The 14,581-nt window shown below is 45.5% G+C and overlaps 1 protein-coding gene across 2 annotated transcripts in view; it reads right to left on the bottom strand.

The window, feature by feature from the left end:
- Window positions 1-14,581, bottom strand: part of USP43 (ubiquitin specific peptidase 43) — a 61,456-nt gene that overhangs the window by 22,437 nt on the left and 24,438 nt on the right. For both annotated transcript variants that reach the window (XM_065897338.1, XM_065897339.1), the window contains exons 4-8: window positions 11,253-11,345; window positions 9,179-9,314; window positions 6,957-7,092; window positions 5,535-5,670; window positions 3,270-3,381 (exon numbers count right to left, since the gene is read on the bottom strand). In XM_065897338.1, coding sequence (XP_065753410.1) covers window positions 3,270-3,381; window positions 5,535-5,670; window positions 6,957-7,092; window positions 9,179-9,314; window positions 11,253-11,345 — 613 coding nt within the window. The remainder of the gene's footprint in view (window positions 1-3,269; window positions 3,382-5,534; window positions 5,671-6,956; window positions 7,093-9,178; window positions 9,315-11,252; window positions 11,346-14,581) is intronic.

Below are 14,581 nucleotides of genomic sequence, written 5' to 3'. Positions count from 1 at the left end.
TAAGCCAGACACAGGAGGGCAAATATCATATGATTCTGTTTTTTTTAATTTTATTTTATTTTACTTTTTTTGCGGTACGCGGGCCTCTCACTGTTGCGGCCTCTCCCGTGGCGGAGCACAGGCTCCGGACGCGCAGGCTCAGCGGCCATGGCTCACGGGCCCAGCCGCTCCGCGGCATGTTGGGATCTTCCCAGACCAGGGCACGAACCCGCGTCCCCTGCATCGGCAGGCGGACTCTCAACCACTGCGCCACCAGGGAAGCCCTATGATTCTGTTTATATGAGGTCCCTAGAGTAGCCAAATTCATAGAGACAGAAAGTAGAATGGAGGTTCTCACAGGCTAGGGGTTGGGGCAACAGGGAGTTGTTATTTAATGGGGATAATTTTTGTGGGTACGGTGAAAAATCTGGGGAGCATAGTGGTGATGGTTATGCAGCATGGTGAATGTAATTACTGTACATTTGTGAACGGTTACAATACACATTACATACATTTTACCACAATGTCTAAAAAAAAAAAATCAGTGGTCTCTTCAAGCAATGGAAATACAGTTCTTAAAATTGTCACTGATGACCTTGGCCACGACTAGAAAAAAAATGAAATGTTCTTACAAAGTCTGGCAAAGATAAGTGGCAGAAATCTCTACTTCAAAAACACTGATGAGGGCTTCCCTGATGGCGCAGTGGTTGAGAGTCCGCCTGCCGATGCAGGGGACGCGGGTTCGTGCCCCGGTCCGGGAAGATCCCACATGCCGCGGAGCGGCTGGGCCCGTGAGCCATGGCCGCTGAGCCTGCGCGTCCGGAGCCTGTGCTCTGCAATGGGAGAGGCCACAACAGTGAGAGGCCCGCGTACCGCAAAAAACAAACAAACAAACAAAAAAAAACACTAATGAAATGTAGGTTGAATTCAGGCAGGAGAAGAGAAGGAAAACATTATAATTCAGAGAAACAGGAACAGGGCAAAGACCGTGTGACCCAAAACATAGTCAGGGAGCTGTGAGCCGACTCCTGGGCTGTGGCAGCTGATGGGGGGAGGGGCAATAAGTGTGACATTTGGGGAGTGTGGATGCCTCACCGGACTATACCTACACTCTAGCTGACCTGCCGTTTCAACAAACACAAAACTGATGGCTGGAAGCAAGCTGACTTCAGGGGCTTGGATTCAGGGCTGGCCATGCGAGGGTGTACTTCCCAAGGAGAAGTTAGTTAAACCTGGGGGGGAAAGCTCTTTTTCCTGGCACCCCTAATGGAGCCTTGCTGTTTGCATGGCAACATAATAAGGCACCTATACTGCAGAGAAACAGCTCGCCCTGCCTGCCCACGAAGAAAATTCACAAAGGAACCAGAAAAATTCCTAGGCAATGATCAATCTTTTCTTCATAATTCATATAAATTAATCCCATCCAGCAAATGGGTCATTTTTGTAAGAGACATTTTCCTGTCCTTCATTCTTGGCTAGGGAAATTCACTTTGGAACCTTCAGTGTATGTTCACTGCTTTTAATCTCTTTGGTTCAATGTTGAGAAGGCTGACAGGATTCTTTCCAAATTATTACCAATTCTTTTCAAATTCTTTTCAAACTCTTCAAAATAGAAAAGCCTTGGGAATTCCCTGGTGGTCAGGTGGTTAGGCCTCGGCGCTTTCACTGCTGGGGCCAGGGTTCGATCCCTGGTCGGGGAACTAAGATGCCGTAAGCCACGCAGAGCGGCCAAAACAACAGCAACAAAACCCAAAATATAAAAGCCTGTGGGTTAGATGGGTGAGCTAGCCTGGGAGCCTCACAACCACTTAGAACACATTATTCTTACATAAAGCCATGGGCATCCACACATTTGTCAATGTATCTATGGACAAGCGTCCGTAGCTGAGTTGGAGGTTGCCTGTATTCGAATTTTGCAGGTCCCACTGACTGCTTCATCGGTCTCTAAAATTGAAATGACCGGAGAGATGCAGAGGCAAGAGCACATGGGAGACCAGGGGGAGAATAAGAACAGCTGAGTTCAACGTTTGCATGAAAGCCGTTTCATCCACTCTCGACAGCCAGGAGCACAGGGTTTGGGGAAAGCTAAAGCTATTACTAGATATTCTGACCTACTTAGGGAGAAGTTCGAGTTTCTAATTTGGGCACCATGGCAGAACTGCTGGGCAGTTCACGAAGCAAAAATCCTTTGGAGATAAAGATTTGGTGCAAATGTAGAAAAGGTCTTAAACAAACTGGTATTTCGTGTAAATCCCGAATCAGATGTACGGTTTTCCCTAAGCAAGAAGGAACATGAATTATGAAGAACTATGCAGAAATCCCTCTGAAATGTTTGGTACATCCCCCAAATGAAAAGTTCTTACTTAGAGAGTAGTTGGGGGAAAACAAAAATTCTGAGGCTACTGACATGTCCCTAAACATGTTAATGTCTTCTATGCCAAGCAGCCCTCAGAACAGGTTCTGATACTATCGGGGCTGAAAGGAATGGTTTTAGAATTTGTTGTTTTTATTTGGAAACTACCAGTCTGAGAATAAATAAATGAGCAAGGCAAAAAGGTGTTTCCCAGGCTTCCCTGGTGGTGCAGTGGTTAAGAGTCCGCCTGCTGATGCAGGGGACACGGGTTCATGCCCTGGTCTGAGAAGATCCCACATGCCGCGGAGCGGCTGGGCCCATGAGCCATGGCCGCTGAGCCTGTGCGTCCGGAGCCCGTGCTCCGCAACGGGAGAGGCCACAACAGTGAGAGGCCCGCATACCGAAAAAAAAAAAAAAAAAAAAAGTGTTTCCCCTTGAGTTTTTAACCTGTTTTTCGAAAACTGGACAAAACTGTTTTAATACCTAGGTTTTCATATTTGGACATAAACATCGGTTTTAATTTTCCACAGAAGTTATACCTCAAGTCCCTTGAAATTTTTGATCCAAATGTATAAGTTGCAGTTTATTACAATAAGCTCCCCTCCAAGAAGAACTATGGGAAGCCATAAATATACAAAACTGAGATGAATGATGTAAATCCCACTCTTTCTTCCAATGATGTTTTGAAAGATTTAGCGAGCAAAAGCTCCGTCCATGAAAGGTATTTTGTAATGCCACAGAAAGAGAAACAGCACGGACCATAAAACGGTTATTTTCTCGCATATAAATCAAAGTTGTTGGATACGACAGTGTGAACACTGTCACTGACAGCAAATGCTTGTCTCTCCTGAGCTACCACTAGATTCCTACATCCCTCTCTCCACTCCCCACCCCCCACCCCCTGACAACACACACACACACACACACACACACTGACCTGTACGGAAGCCTCGCTCTTCATGAGATAGCGGACCTTGCTGAGAATGCACTGATGGAGCTGGACCCATGAGATGGCTCTGTCTTCCCTAATCAGGAAAGGTGGCCCAAACCTGGAAATCCAAGGAAATGAGGTTATTTCGGCAAAAGAAAAACCAACAGTACCCAACAGTCAAGAGCATTGGCTCTACTCACTGGCTTCTCGCAACTGGATAAGAGTTGAGCACAAAACACAATACAAAATTGCCCATCTGAGACCCTCGTTATGAATGGAGACATGGCAGTGTAAAGAGGTAGCTGGGAAACCCTCTTCCCCAGAGAAAGAGCACAGGACCCAGAGGAAAGCCAGGCAGAGATAAGCCCAGTGGACACATCGATGGCTTTGTGTATCAGGAATATTCTCGCAACTGGGAATGTTTTCCGTATCCCGATCCGATGAGCACGCAGCAGTGAGCTGTGGTGCCCAGACTGCCTGCTGTCAATTCCAGCTCTGCCCTGGGTACCTCTGGACAAATCACCGACCTTTGACTGCTCTCTGGCCCCACCCACAAGGCTGCGTGAAGATCCAATGGGGTAAGAATGTGCTACTGTCGAATTAACTTTGCGAAAGTTCAGTACGAGCTGGTGCACTGGATGGGCAAGGGCACCGGGCGTCAGTTGTTGAATAGACAGATGGGTTTATTTACCTTATCCTCTATTACTAGGCATTTGGGTCGTTTCCAACTTTTTATTTAAGCAATGCTTGCTCGTGGCAGGAACTATACACGTTCTTTTGCCTACGCCTTTGGGTGCACATGACTAATTGTTTCTTTGGGATAAAGTTCCAGAAGTGGAAATAAGACCAAAGCTATTTATTTCCAACCTGCCCTCCAGAAAAGCCACACCAATTTACCCGTGAAGCATGTGAAAGCCCCTTTCTCTTGACACTTGCCCAGAATGAGTATTATCAAGTTTTTCACGTTTTTTAATAGTCTGAAAGGTTAAGTATGGCATCTTGCTATTGCCATCAGAATTTCTTCTACTACTAACGAAGCTGAATATTTTAACCTATGCCTGCATTTCTTCTGTGAATTAATGTTCATCTCTGTGGCTCATTTTACTAAAAGAATACTACTTCTGTCCCTAATCTGAGAGCTAGGTTTTATATGACGGATATGCATCCTTCAGCTGTCACATGATGTAAATACTTTTCTTCGTTTGTGCTTTGCCTTTCAAATGTGCTCTTAGCTTAGCATTTTAAATGTATTGAAAACATTAGACTTTTCCTTGATAGCCTCCTGCCTTAAGTGTTAAAACAGCCCCCAACTCCAAGATATAAATATTCCCCTATATTACCTTCAAGTTATTTTATGGTTTCCTTTTCTGTAATTACCTCTCCAATCAATACATACATGAGAATTTATGGCGGGAGTAAAAAAAATGATTATTTAAAATAAAAAGAAAGCCAAGTATCAGTTAGCCCAGGCTTAGTATTAAGTAATTCATTCACTCCTTACTAATATGAAATACACCATTTTTATCATCTAACAGATACTGAAGTACACTTGACCTGTTCTCAATGACCTGTGTCATTGATTTAAGTGTATACACTTCCGCCTGTATCACAATATTTTAATAATTAAAACTTTATTCTGTTTCACTAGAAAAATCCCTCTTCCTTCTTTCTCCTGCCCCCAATATTTTCTGGCTACTCTTACGAGTTTGTTCTTCCAGATAAATTTTACAAACATTTTATCCATCTAAAGTTTTTTCATTGGAGTAATATCTTTTAAACATTTTATTTGCATTCTGTAAGAAAGCTATCTGGTTTTGTACATTTGCTATGCAACCAGTCACTTTCCTGAACTCTTTCATTAGTTCTAATTACTTTCAAGTTCTTGGTTTTCTGGATAGAAAATAATATAATTTGCAAATAGTGGTCATTTCACCTCCTCTTTCCAATAGCCAGTTTCTTTTTCCCTTGTCTTACTGCACTGCCTAGGCCTTACAGCACAGTATAAAATAACGGTGAGAGCAAAAATCATTGTTCCTAAAACCAACAGGGAAACCTCCGACGCTCAGTTGTTAAGGACAGTGTTAGCCATCTGCTGAAGGCAGTCATTTCTGATCCTCTTGATCAGGAAGTACCTTACTCCCTACTCCTTGTTGATCAACTTTGAGAATGGATATTTATTTTTTTTCAAATTAGAATTATTCTAGCGCAAATTCCAAGTACACGTTGACACAACCCAGACATCATGTAAAAGAAGGATGAAGTTAAACATACCTGCTGGCCTGCTGGCCTGAGCCCACCAAATTACAGAAGAGGATTAGCACCGTGGTCTCGCTGTGGACGGGCAGGGATAATCGCTGACCCTCGCAGACTGCCAAGCGTGGGGAGATGGGTAGACCAGATGGACGAGCTGAAGGGCGAGAATTACATTTGTGTTCTTAAAGGAGCTGCTGCGCTGCGTCAGAACCCTGGCTTCTAGCCCCTCTTCTCTTTGATCATCCATTAACCGCCCTTGGGAGACGCTGGAGGGCTTCAGGGGAAGTGATATTAAGGTTCATGGCACTTGCTCCATCGGGCACCGGGCATAAGATGACATATGTGGTAGTGAATTTGCTGTCAGCCAATTTTAAAGTATAGGCGGGGATTTTAATTAATACTTTTCAAAGCCAATCTGAAAAAGACACCAAAATGATTTTGGTTGCTTGTATGCTTTGATCAGAGAGCTGTAGAGTATCCGCTCTCTTAGAACGCCAACGTAAGGGGTACAGAGAGAAGGTAAGAATCTTTATTGTTGAGGAAGTAGAGGAACTGAACCATCCTCAATTTCCAATCAGCTCTGAAATTTTACTTTTAAGGCACAGATGTGTCCTGTGATTGAATCTGAAATGAGGGCTATTTCACTGAGTTATCACATAATCAGGGCCTGTCAATGTCCTGTTCCAGGCCCAGAGTCTCTCTGTTGACTCAGAGCAACTGCAGACACTCGGTTCCCACAGCCTGCCTGCCACCTAGGCTGGCCGAGGATATGGTCCAGGACACAGGATTCATCTGGGGTATGTGTGTAACAGTGGCACAAGGTCCTCTAAATATGAGCCTTACTGACTGGCTAATTGGACCAAAATGGATACTGACCTACAACGAAAGGCTGTCAGAAACTGACCATCTTTGCCTATCCAAAGTGTAGGAAAAGTTAACAGAGGGAAGCGGGACTGTTAACAAAAAGTCATTTAATAATCTCTTTGGCCATCTATGCTCCAGTTTGTAACAGTTTTACTTCAAGCACTGACCTTGAACCATAAGAGTCCTGAAGACAAAGATTACCCCAGCACCTATTCTGAACAGTGGTTCTCAGAATGTGGTCCCAGGACCAGCAGCGTCAGCATCACCTGGGAACTTGCCAGACATGTAATTTCTCAGGCCCCACCCCTGGCCTACGGAGTCAAAAACACTGTGGGCAGGGCTCAGAAATCTGTTTAAACAAGACCTCCAGGTGACTCTGATACTAAGGTTTCAAGAACCCCTGTCTTAGTTGATTAACTTTTTAAATCAACCATCTGTACAACAAATATCGGAGAAGGTAAGCCTGATATTTCCAAGCACTAAAATTAAGTGTCTTTTGCCTTAGCACCCAATGAGTATCCTCTCAAACCTGTAACTCATAACATCCAAATAACATTACGCAAAGCACTCTTGTACCTGAGAGCATCTCCTGGCCAGGTGACGGAGGGGCTTGGAAGGCATACACATTATCTCCCTCTGCAATAGTATTCAAGTCCTCTTCATCAAAGAAAGACCGCTGGAGTCCACTGGGATGAAGTTCAACCAAGATCACCTGGAATGAGGAGGATCACTTTCCCTCTAGTTTCTCAAAGGGAACTTAACAAACACATCATGCCTTTATTTATTTATTTATAAGTCTTTTTTTTCTAAATATTTATTTATTTATTTTTGGCTACACTGGGTCTTCGTTGCTGCGCGCAGGCTTTCTCTAGTTGTGGCAAGCGGGGGCTACTCTTCGTTGCGGTGCGCGGGCTTCTCGTGGCGGTGGCTTCTCTTGTCGTGGAGCACAGGCTCTAGGCACGCGGGCTTCAGTAGGTGTGGCTCACAGGCTCTAGAGCGCATGCTCAGTAGTTGTGGCGCAGGGGCTTAATTGCTCCGCGGCATGTGGGATCTTCCCGGACCAGGGCTCGAACCCGTGTCCCCTGCACTGGCAGGCGGATTCTTAACCACTGTGCCACCAGGGAAGTCCCCTGTAAGTCTTTTTTTTTTTTTTTTTTTTTAAGTTATTTTTGGCTGTGTTGGGTCTTCGTTGCTGTGCGTGGGCTTTCTCTAGTTGCGGCGAGCGGGGGCTACTCTTTGTTGTGATGCGCGGGCTTCTCATTGTGGTGGATTCTCTTATTGCAGAGCATGGGCTCTAGGCACACGGGCTTCAGTAGTTGTGGCACGCAGGCTCAGCAGTTGTGGCTCGGGGGTTTTGAAGCACAGGCTCAGTAGTTGTGGCACCCGGGCTTAGCTGCTCCATGGCATGTGGGATCTTCCTGGACCAGGGCTCAAACCCATGTCCCCTGCATTGGCAGGCGGATTCTTAACCACTGCACCACCAGGGAAGTCCCCATCATGCCTTTTAAATTCCTGACAGTCCTTTTACTCTCTTAAAGTATCAAACTCTACCTCTCTTAGACTTCTCCCCTTTTGATCTTTTATTACTGCTATTTTTTCCCCCAAGACTCTCTCACCCACTGTCCTACTCTCTCCCTCACTATAGATTCCCATATAGCACTTTGGGTTTACAAAGCAAGATACACACATTTTTTTCCCCCAGTTGAGATCCTCATTAAAATGGTGAGAGAGGTCAGAGGTATTGACTGGGTGGGGGCAGGAAGGAGTCCACTGGGGTGATGGAAAGCCTCAATAATCATGGTGGTTACACGTATGTACACGCATGCAAAAATTCAAGTTATAACCCTAAGACATGGACACTTTCTTGTACCTATGTTATTCCTTAACAAAAAGGTTAACAATACCTTTAATTAGAAAACAATCCCACGAGGTCACCAGGGAAGTGTAAAATTTCCATTTTACAGTTAAAGAAACAGATGACCAATTACTTTGTCCAAGGTCAGAAAACTAGAAGGGACTGAATCACAACTAGAACCCCACTGCGAGCCCTTCTCATCATACTGCATTGCTTTTCACCACCATCACTTCTACCCTGTCCTTTCATGGGGGTCCCTGTTAGGAGTCTGCCCTCCAAAGTCAAGTGAATCCAAACTCTTTACCAAGATGCTAAAAAAAAAAAAAAAAAAAAATTGGAGCACGTCCATCCCACTCTCTTCCAAATTGCCTCTCTCATATATACACCACAAGTTCCTTCAGTAGTTCCTTATATTTCATTTATTGTCCCTTCAGTCTCCTGGCTTATATTCTCGGGAGTGAAAGTATAGAATAGTGGTTGTGAAATCAAACCATCTGCGTTTGATTTCAAATCCTGGCCCAGCCACTTACCAGCTGTGTGACCTTGGGTAAGTCACTCAACTTCTCGGTGCTTGCTGCTCAAATGAGGATAATTGTAATATCTACCTCACAGGATGGTGGTGAGGAGTAAATTAGCTATAAAGTTCATAGAATGGTACTCGGCACTTAGTAAGCCCTACTGAGAGTCAGCTATTGTTGAAATGATGATGATTGACTGTAATCATCATCACCTTCTTGGAAGACAAAGGTGGTATCCTTTTCTGGTTATTTTGTGAAAATGCAGGAAGAGGTCAAGGCCCCGTCAGCACAGACACCAGGGACTATTAATCAAACAGAAACTCAGGAGTCACTCAGGAATCACCGCGAGCCAGAAATTAACCTAAACACCCTAGACAGCCGGCCCAGTTAGCATCCATCAATCCCATCACCAGGCCCCATCACACCTCATCCACAGGGATGCCACCTTCCTCTGCAACCATCTTCCTCAGGGCTGCCACCGTGCTGAGGATTGGCACGGCCAGGCCAACCCGCAGGGACCGCTGGCTCTTAGAGGGGAAGACCAAGGTGACGCTCAAGAATCTGGAAAATAGGAAGGAGGCCACATCCTTAAAGGACTGACATGGATTGTTGCCGCCATCACTGATAATGGATCAAGTTCAGCACTTAGGCAAAATCTCTGCTTCCTGGTCGGGTCATTGCCCTTTAAGTATGCTGCCACCAGGTGGCAGTGGAGAGCCAAATCTCCAAGGGTCCTAGCTGAGTGTACTTTTCCAGCAAGTTAAAAATAAAAGATATTTGATTAGGAATCACAATACAGACCTTCCTCAACTTATGATGGGATTACATCCCGACAAACCCATTCATTGTAAATTGAAAACATCTTAAATCGAAAATACATTTAATAAAACTAAACTACCCGACAGCACAGCTTAGCCCCGCCTACCTTGAACGTGCTCAGAACGCTTACATTAGCCTACAGTTGGGCCAAGTCATCTAACACAAAGCTTCCGTGCTAATAGGGCGTTGAATCGCTCATGTAATTTATTGAATACTATATGGAAAGTGAAAAACAGTGATTTTAAGTGTATCGGCTGTTTACCCTCGTGATCACCAGGCTGGACTGGGAGCTGTGGTGCTTCCCTGCCCAGCCTCACAAGAGAGGACCACACCTCATACCGCTCATCTGGGAAAAGATCAAAATTCAAAATGTGAAGCACCGTCTCTACTGAATGCACATCACTTTCGTACCATTGTAAAGTCAAAATATTGTATACCAAACCATCGTAAGTCAGGGACCATCTGTACCGATCTATATAGTCTCCAGGTTCTGCTCGTTAAACAGATAATCTTAAGCAAAAAGAAACTTCAAAGTCTGAGAAGTAGAGCAGTCAAGCTTCTTCCAGGACAACTCAACACTGTTGATGAGGCTCTCCTTTCCTCCTGAAGTTCTCCCTCGGTGATTGGATACAGCCCTTCTGCCCCCCAACCTCTCTGGACTCTCTCTGGTTCTACTTCCTACTACCCCCAGCAGCACACCAGGGCTCACCCCTCCAGCTCCTGTTTCCCCTGCTCTATACTGCAGTAATTATCTAATTCATACAACTAGTTAGCCGAACTGGGACTCGAACCCAGGCAGTCTGGCCCCAGTCAGTGGTCCTAACCACTGTGCGATGCTGCATCAGGCCAGGTGTCACAGCTCGTATCTGTCAGTAGCCATCATCTGATGATAGGATAAGCCAGTGTTACATTTGTGGCATAGACAGTCAGCAGCACAGGAATTCAGAGCAGAAAGGGGGATTAAGTTGCCAGGAAAGGCTTTACAAAGCCATCATGTCTTCACTGCATCCTAAAGATGGAGGATGCCAACAGACAGAGGGCAAGAAAAATGGTTTTTACGAAGGTGAGGAACCCAGGGAAGAAATGCCAGCTTCCACGACAGTGAAGGCGCCCCATATAGTTCGCGAAAATTCCATGAGACTGACACGGGCCATCGCCTTAACAGTCACTGCCAAGCCCTGGACTTCTGGGATGCTTGCACTATGTGCTTCTTACTTTTGCAGTGACCACACCTCCTACCTAACCCTGCCTCGTCTTTTCTTTTTTTTCCTCATATCTCCCAACAACCCTTTTCCTTTTTCCTTGCTCCTTAAATAAACCTTTTCCTACACCTTCACTAAGAGGAAAAAGGATTTGGAAATAAAGCAGGGGAAAGCAGAGGGTGACAGATTTTCTCCAGTTCGCCCCTGTCTGATTGAGTAGTACCAACTGGCTGGTGCCGGCTTCTGAATGGGCTAAAGACGTAAGCCTGGCAACAGGGCTGATAAACAAAAGCATGTTTATAATTCCTTCTTCGGCTAAAGAAGGGACTCTGTAACCTTTCACGTTAATTGTCCCATTCAATCCTTGAATGTCCCCAAGCTGCAAAGCTTGGCTGAGAAGCAAAGGAGAAAATGCAGCTGCAAGCCCAAAAGATTCCCAAGGATGGAAGTCAAGTTCACGGGCACGATGCTCACGTACCTCGTCTGTCGCAAGGGGATAGGCAGCGACACACACAGGAAAGGATCGAAGGTGTTGCTCTGTTTCAGGCAGTGGGGACAGGTCAAGGAAGATCTGTGAGGGTAGAGGATACACATGAAAGTTTAATCACACTGAACGGTTTGGCGGTTCCTCAAAAAGTTAATTAGAGAGCCACCACTGCAATTCCACTCCGAGATCTGTACCACAAAGAACTGAAAACAGGTATTCAAACCCTTGTACACAGAGGTTCACGGCGGCATTATGCACAATAGTCAAAGGGTGGGTACAACTCAAGTGTCCGTCAATGGGTAAACGGGTAAACAAAATGTGTTACAGACACGTAATGATTATTATTCAGCCACGAGGTCCTGACACTTGTTACGTGAATGAACCTCGAAAACGTCATGTGAGTAGAAGAAGCCAGGCACCAAAGCCCACACATTTATGATTCCAATTATGTGAAAAATCCAGAGTGGGTAAAGCCATAGGGACGGAAAGCAGATTGGCGGTTGCCAGGTGCTGAGAAGAGGGAGGCCTGGGGAGTGACGGCTTCACGGGTACCAGGTTTTCTTCTGGGGGTGACGAAAATGGTTAGGAACCAGAAAAAACTGGTGGTTGCACACCATGGTGGGTGTACATTCCGCTGAATTCCACACTTAAAAGGGTTAATTTCGTGTTATGGGACTCATCTCAATTTCTTAAAAAGGATAAAGTTTAGTCACATGTATGAGTGCACTGAGTATGGGAAGGGATGCTGTAACCCCTCCAAATAGAAAGATACTGTGACAGCTTTCAAGCTCAAAGGTCTCAGCCTCACTGGGCCCCAGAACCACATAGGATGCTTTTTTTTCAAATGCAGAGGTCCAGGCCCCACTCCTCGAGATTCCGTTTCAAGGGAAGCAGGGGGAGAGAGGCACAGTCATCAGAATTTTAAAAGCTCCCCAGGTGACTCTAGTGTTCAACCGGGCGGAGAACCACTGATGCAATCCACCCGCCTCATTGTACGGCTAAAGGAAACAAAGTTCAGGAAATAGCAGCTAGTAGTAACAGCTAACGGTGAAATAATTTACTAAAAACTGGGCGTTGTGCATGCATTAACCCGTGTGCTAGCCATAATAACCAGGATGATCCCCACTTTATAGAAGAAAAAACTGAAACAGAGAGGTTAAGTCACTTGCCCAAGGACACACAGCTCTTAAGTGGCAGAGCTGGCTCAGGTTCCAGAGCCCATGCCCATCATCATGTCGTGAGTACAAGCAGATCCACATAGTTTATTTATATTCTTTAAGCTCTTTGAAATTTAACGCTCCCATATTTAGCATGCATCTCTGAGAGAGAAAGGCGAGTTTTATATTCCACCCGGGTGCTCTTATTTTATTTCCTTCATCATGTAATGCTCCATATTCTTCCAAGATATAAGGGGTTTCTGGATGCTACAGTCCTTCTCCTAAAATCTACATGAATTTCCTTGGGAACAGGGGAGAATACTCCACCACAGGTCCTGCTCTCAGCACTGGACAGCCCTAGGGTAAGTCAGCAAGAAAACCGGAGCTGGGGTCAGAATCAGGTTTCCTGAATCTCGACAGAAAGCACCAGTCCTGCTGGATTGGTTTTCCATTGAGCAGACAAAACAGAAAAAGCCAGGGCCCAGCAAGAACCCCTGAGGTTTTCAGGGTGTTGTCCCAGGCAACCCTAAGTGCTCTGCTCGTAGCAAGTAGGCTTTCCTGGATACAAGTTAATAGAATGCCAACCATGATTTTAGAAAACAGAACCGAGTACAGACCGGAGTATTGAATGTTCGATCACTCTCTGGTAAATTTCCCTCTGGGAAAACCATCGCAATATTTTGGTAAAAAGAAGGCATCAGACATCAAGCTCCAACCAGCAGGGGGACCTGTCATTTGTGGGGGCCCCTCTGCCACCCCAGCTTCTCTCCCTCCCCTCTCCTCCCCTCACCCATCACGTACCGTGGCGTAACATAGGCCTGAAACATGTATTTTTGTCCTTGGGAAATTTCCAAATCCCTGTTTCATATTTAAGTGAACAAATGAGAAGGAATATTTTTCTTGGACTTATTCTTTTTTTCTTTAAAGCTACTAAAACTAAGCGAGGCGGCATCTTTCTTGCAGATACATCAAAGTCAACTGATTCAGGGATACGGCCTTTAGATTCAGCCATGAACTTCTGGCAGGGAGCAAGAGATGTGTAGTTTGGCAAAATCACAGAACGGTCTAATTTTGTATTTAAAGGATGGGCAAAATGTATTGTTTTCATAATAAACCACAGAGAGGACATGAAATGCACCTGTTCCTCAAAGGATGAGCAATGAGGAAAGTGAGTGCGACCAACAGATCAGGGGGAAGGGCAGTGTCACTTTCACAGAAAACTCCAGATGTTACCAGGCTCCACCTACACCTCAAATGTGGCCTGGGGGTCCTTTCGTCCTTGCCATCTCCCCCAGAGTTTCACGGTCCTGTCCTACGATCTCCCAGGTGCTTACAGAGGAAAGAGACAGAAAATCACCCCCATGCCTTTCCATGTTCACTTACCCATCTCCCTAAGCTATTTCATCCTCCTTGTCAAATTGTTTCTGTTCCAAAGCCAGCCTCTCACCTGCTGCTGAAACTCAGAACTGCTCTTTGCTCCCCACTGGTTACAAATGTCCCGAACTGGCACTGCTCGTTTCACATTCTGGCCTCTCACTGCTGCTGAATATACGCCTGACACCTCCAACCTGGCCAGCTTCACCTGCTCGCTGGCTGGCGAGACGGATGTCCAAGTCGGCAAGGTAATTATGATGACGCGCAAGCAAGATGTCACCTCTCCAAGATCTGTTCTGAGGAAGCCTTCCAAAACGTACTCTGCCTAAAAGGGAATGCTGCCTGTAACGGGGACCAGATTAGGCTTTCTGTGAATAAAAGCTATGAATGCTGTGAAGAGATGAACACACACACACACACACACACACACACACACACACACACAGTCCCACCTGTAGCCCAAACTCCAACGTTGCAACAGTCCTTGGCTATTAAACTTGCAGAGGTTTTCAGGCTGTGGTAATAATCATATAGAATAACGAATTATTTGTCCTCTAGTTTATAACCTCCAGCACCCCAGTTCTATTCTTCCTTCTCTCCTCCAGCCAAAGGCAAAAACTCAGCCCCCTAAGAAGGAGGACAAGGGAGCTGGAGGGAGAATCTCGGTGAACAGGGATCTCTGAATTAACCCATAATAACATTTCCAGCTTTCAGTTTCATAAAGGCCGATGCCAGGGCGGCCCTTCATCCAAGGCAACCTCCCCCCAAGGAAAAGAGGCTGAAGAAGGT

Source organism: Phocoena phocoena, chromosome 19 (genome assembly GCF_963924675.1).
Source record: "Phocoena phocoena chromosome 19, mPhoPho1.1, whole genome shotgun sequence".
In the NCBI taxonomy this organism is placed as follows: Eukaryota; Metazoa; Chordata; class Mammalia; order Artiodactyla; family Phocoenidae; genus Phocoena; species Phocoena phocoena.
This window is presented reverse-complemented; position numbering and strand designations above follow the sequence as displayed.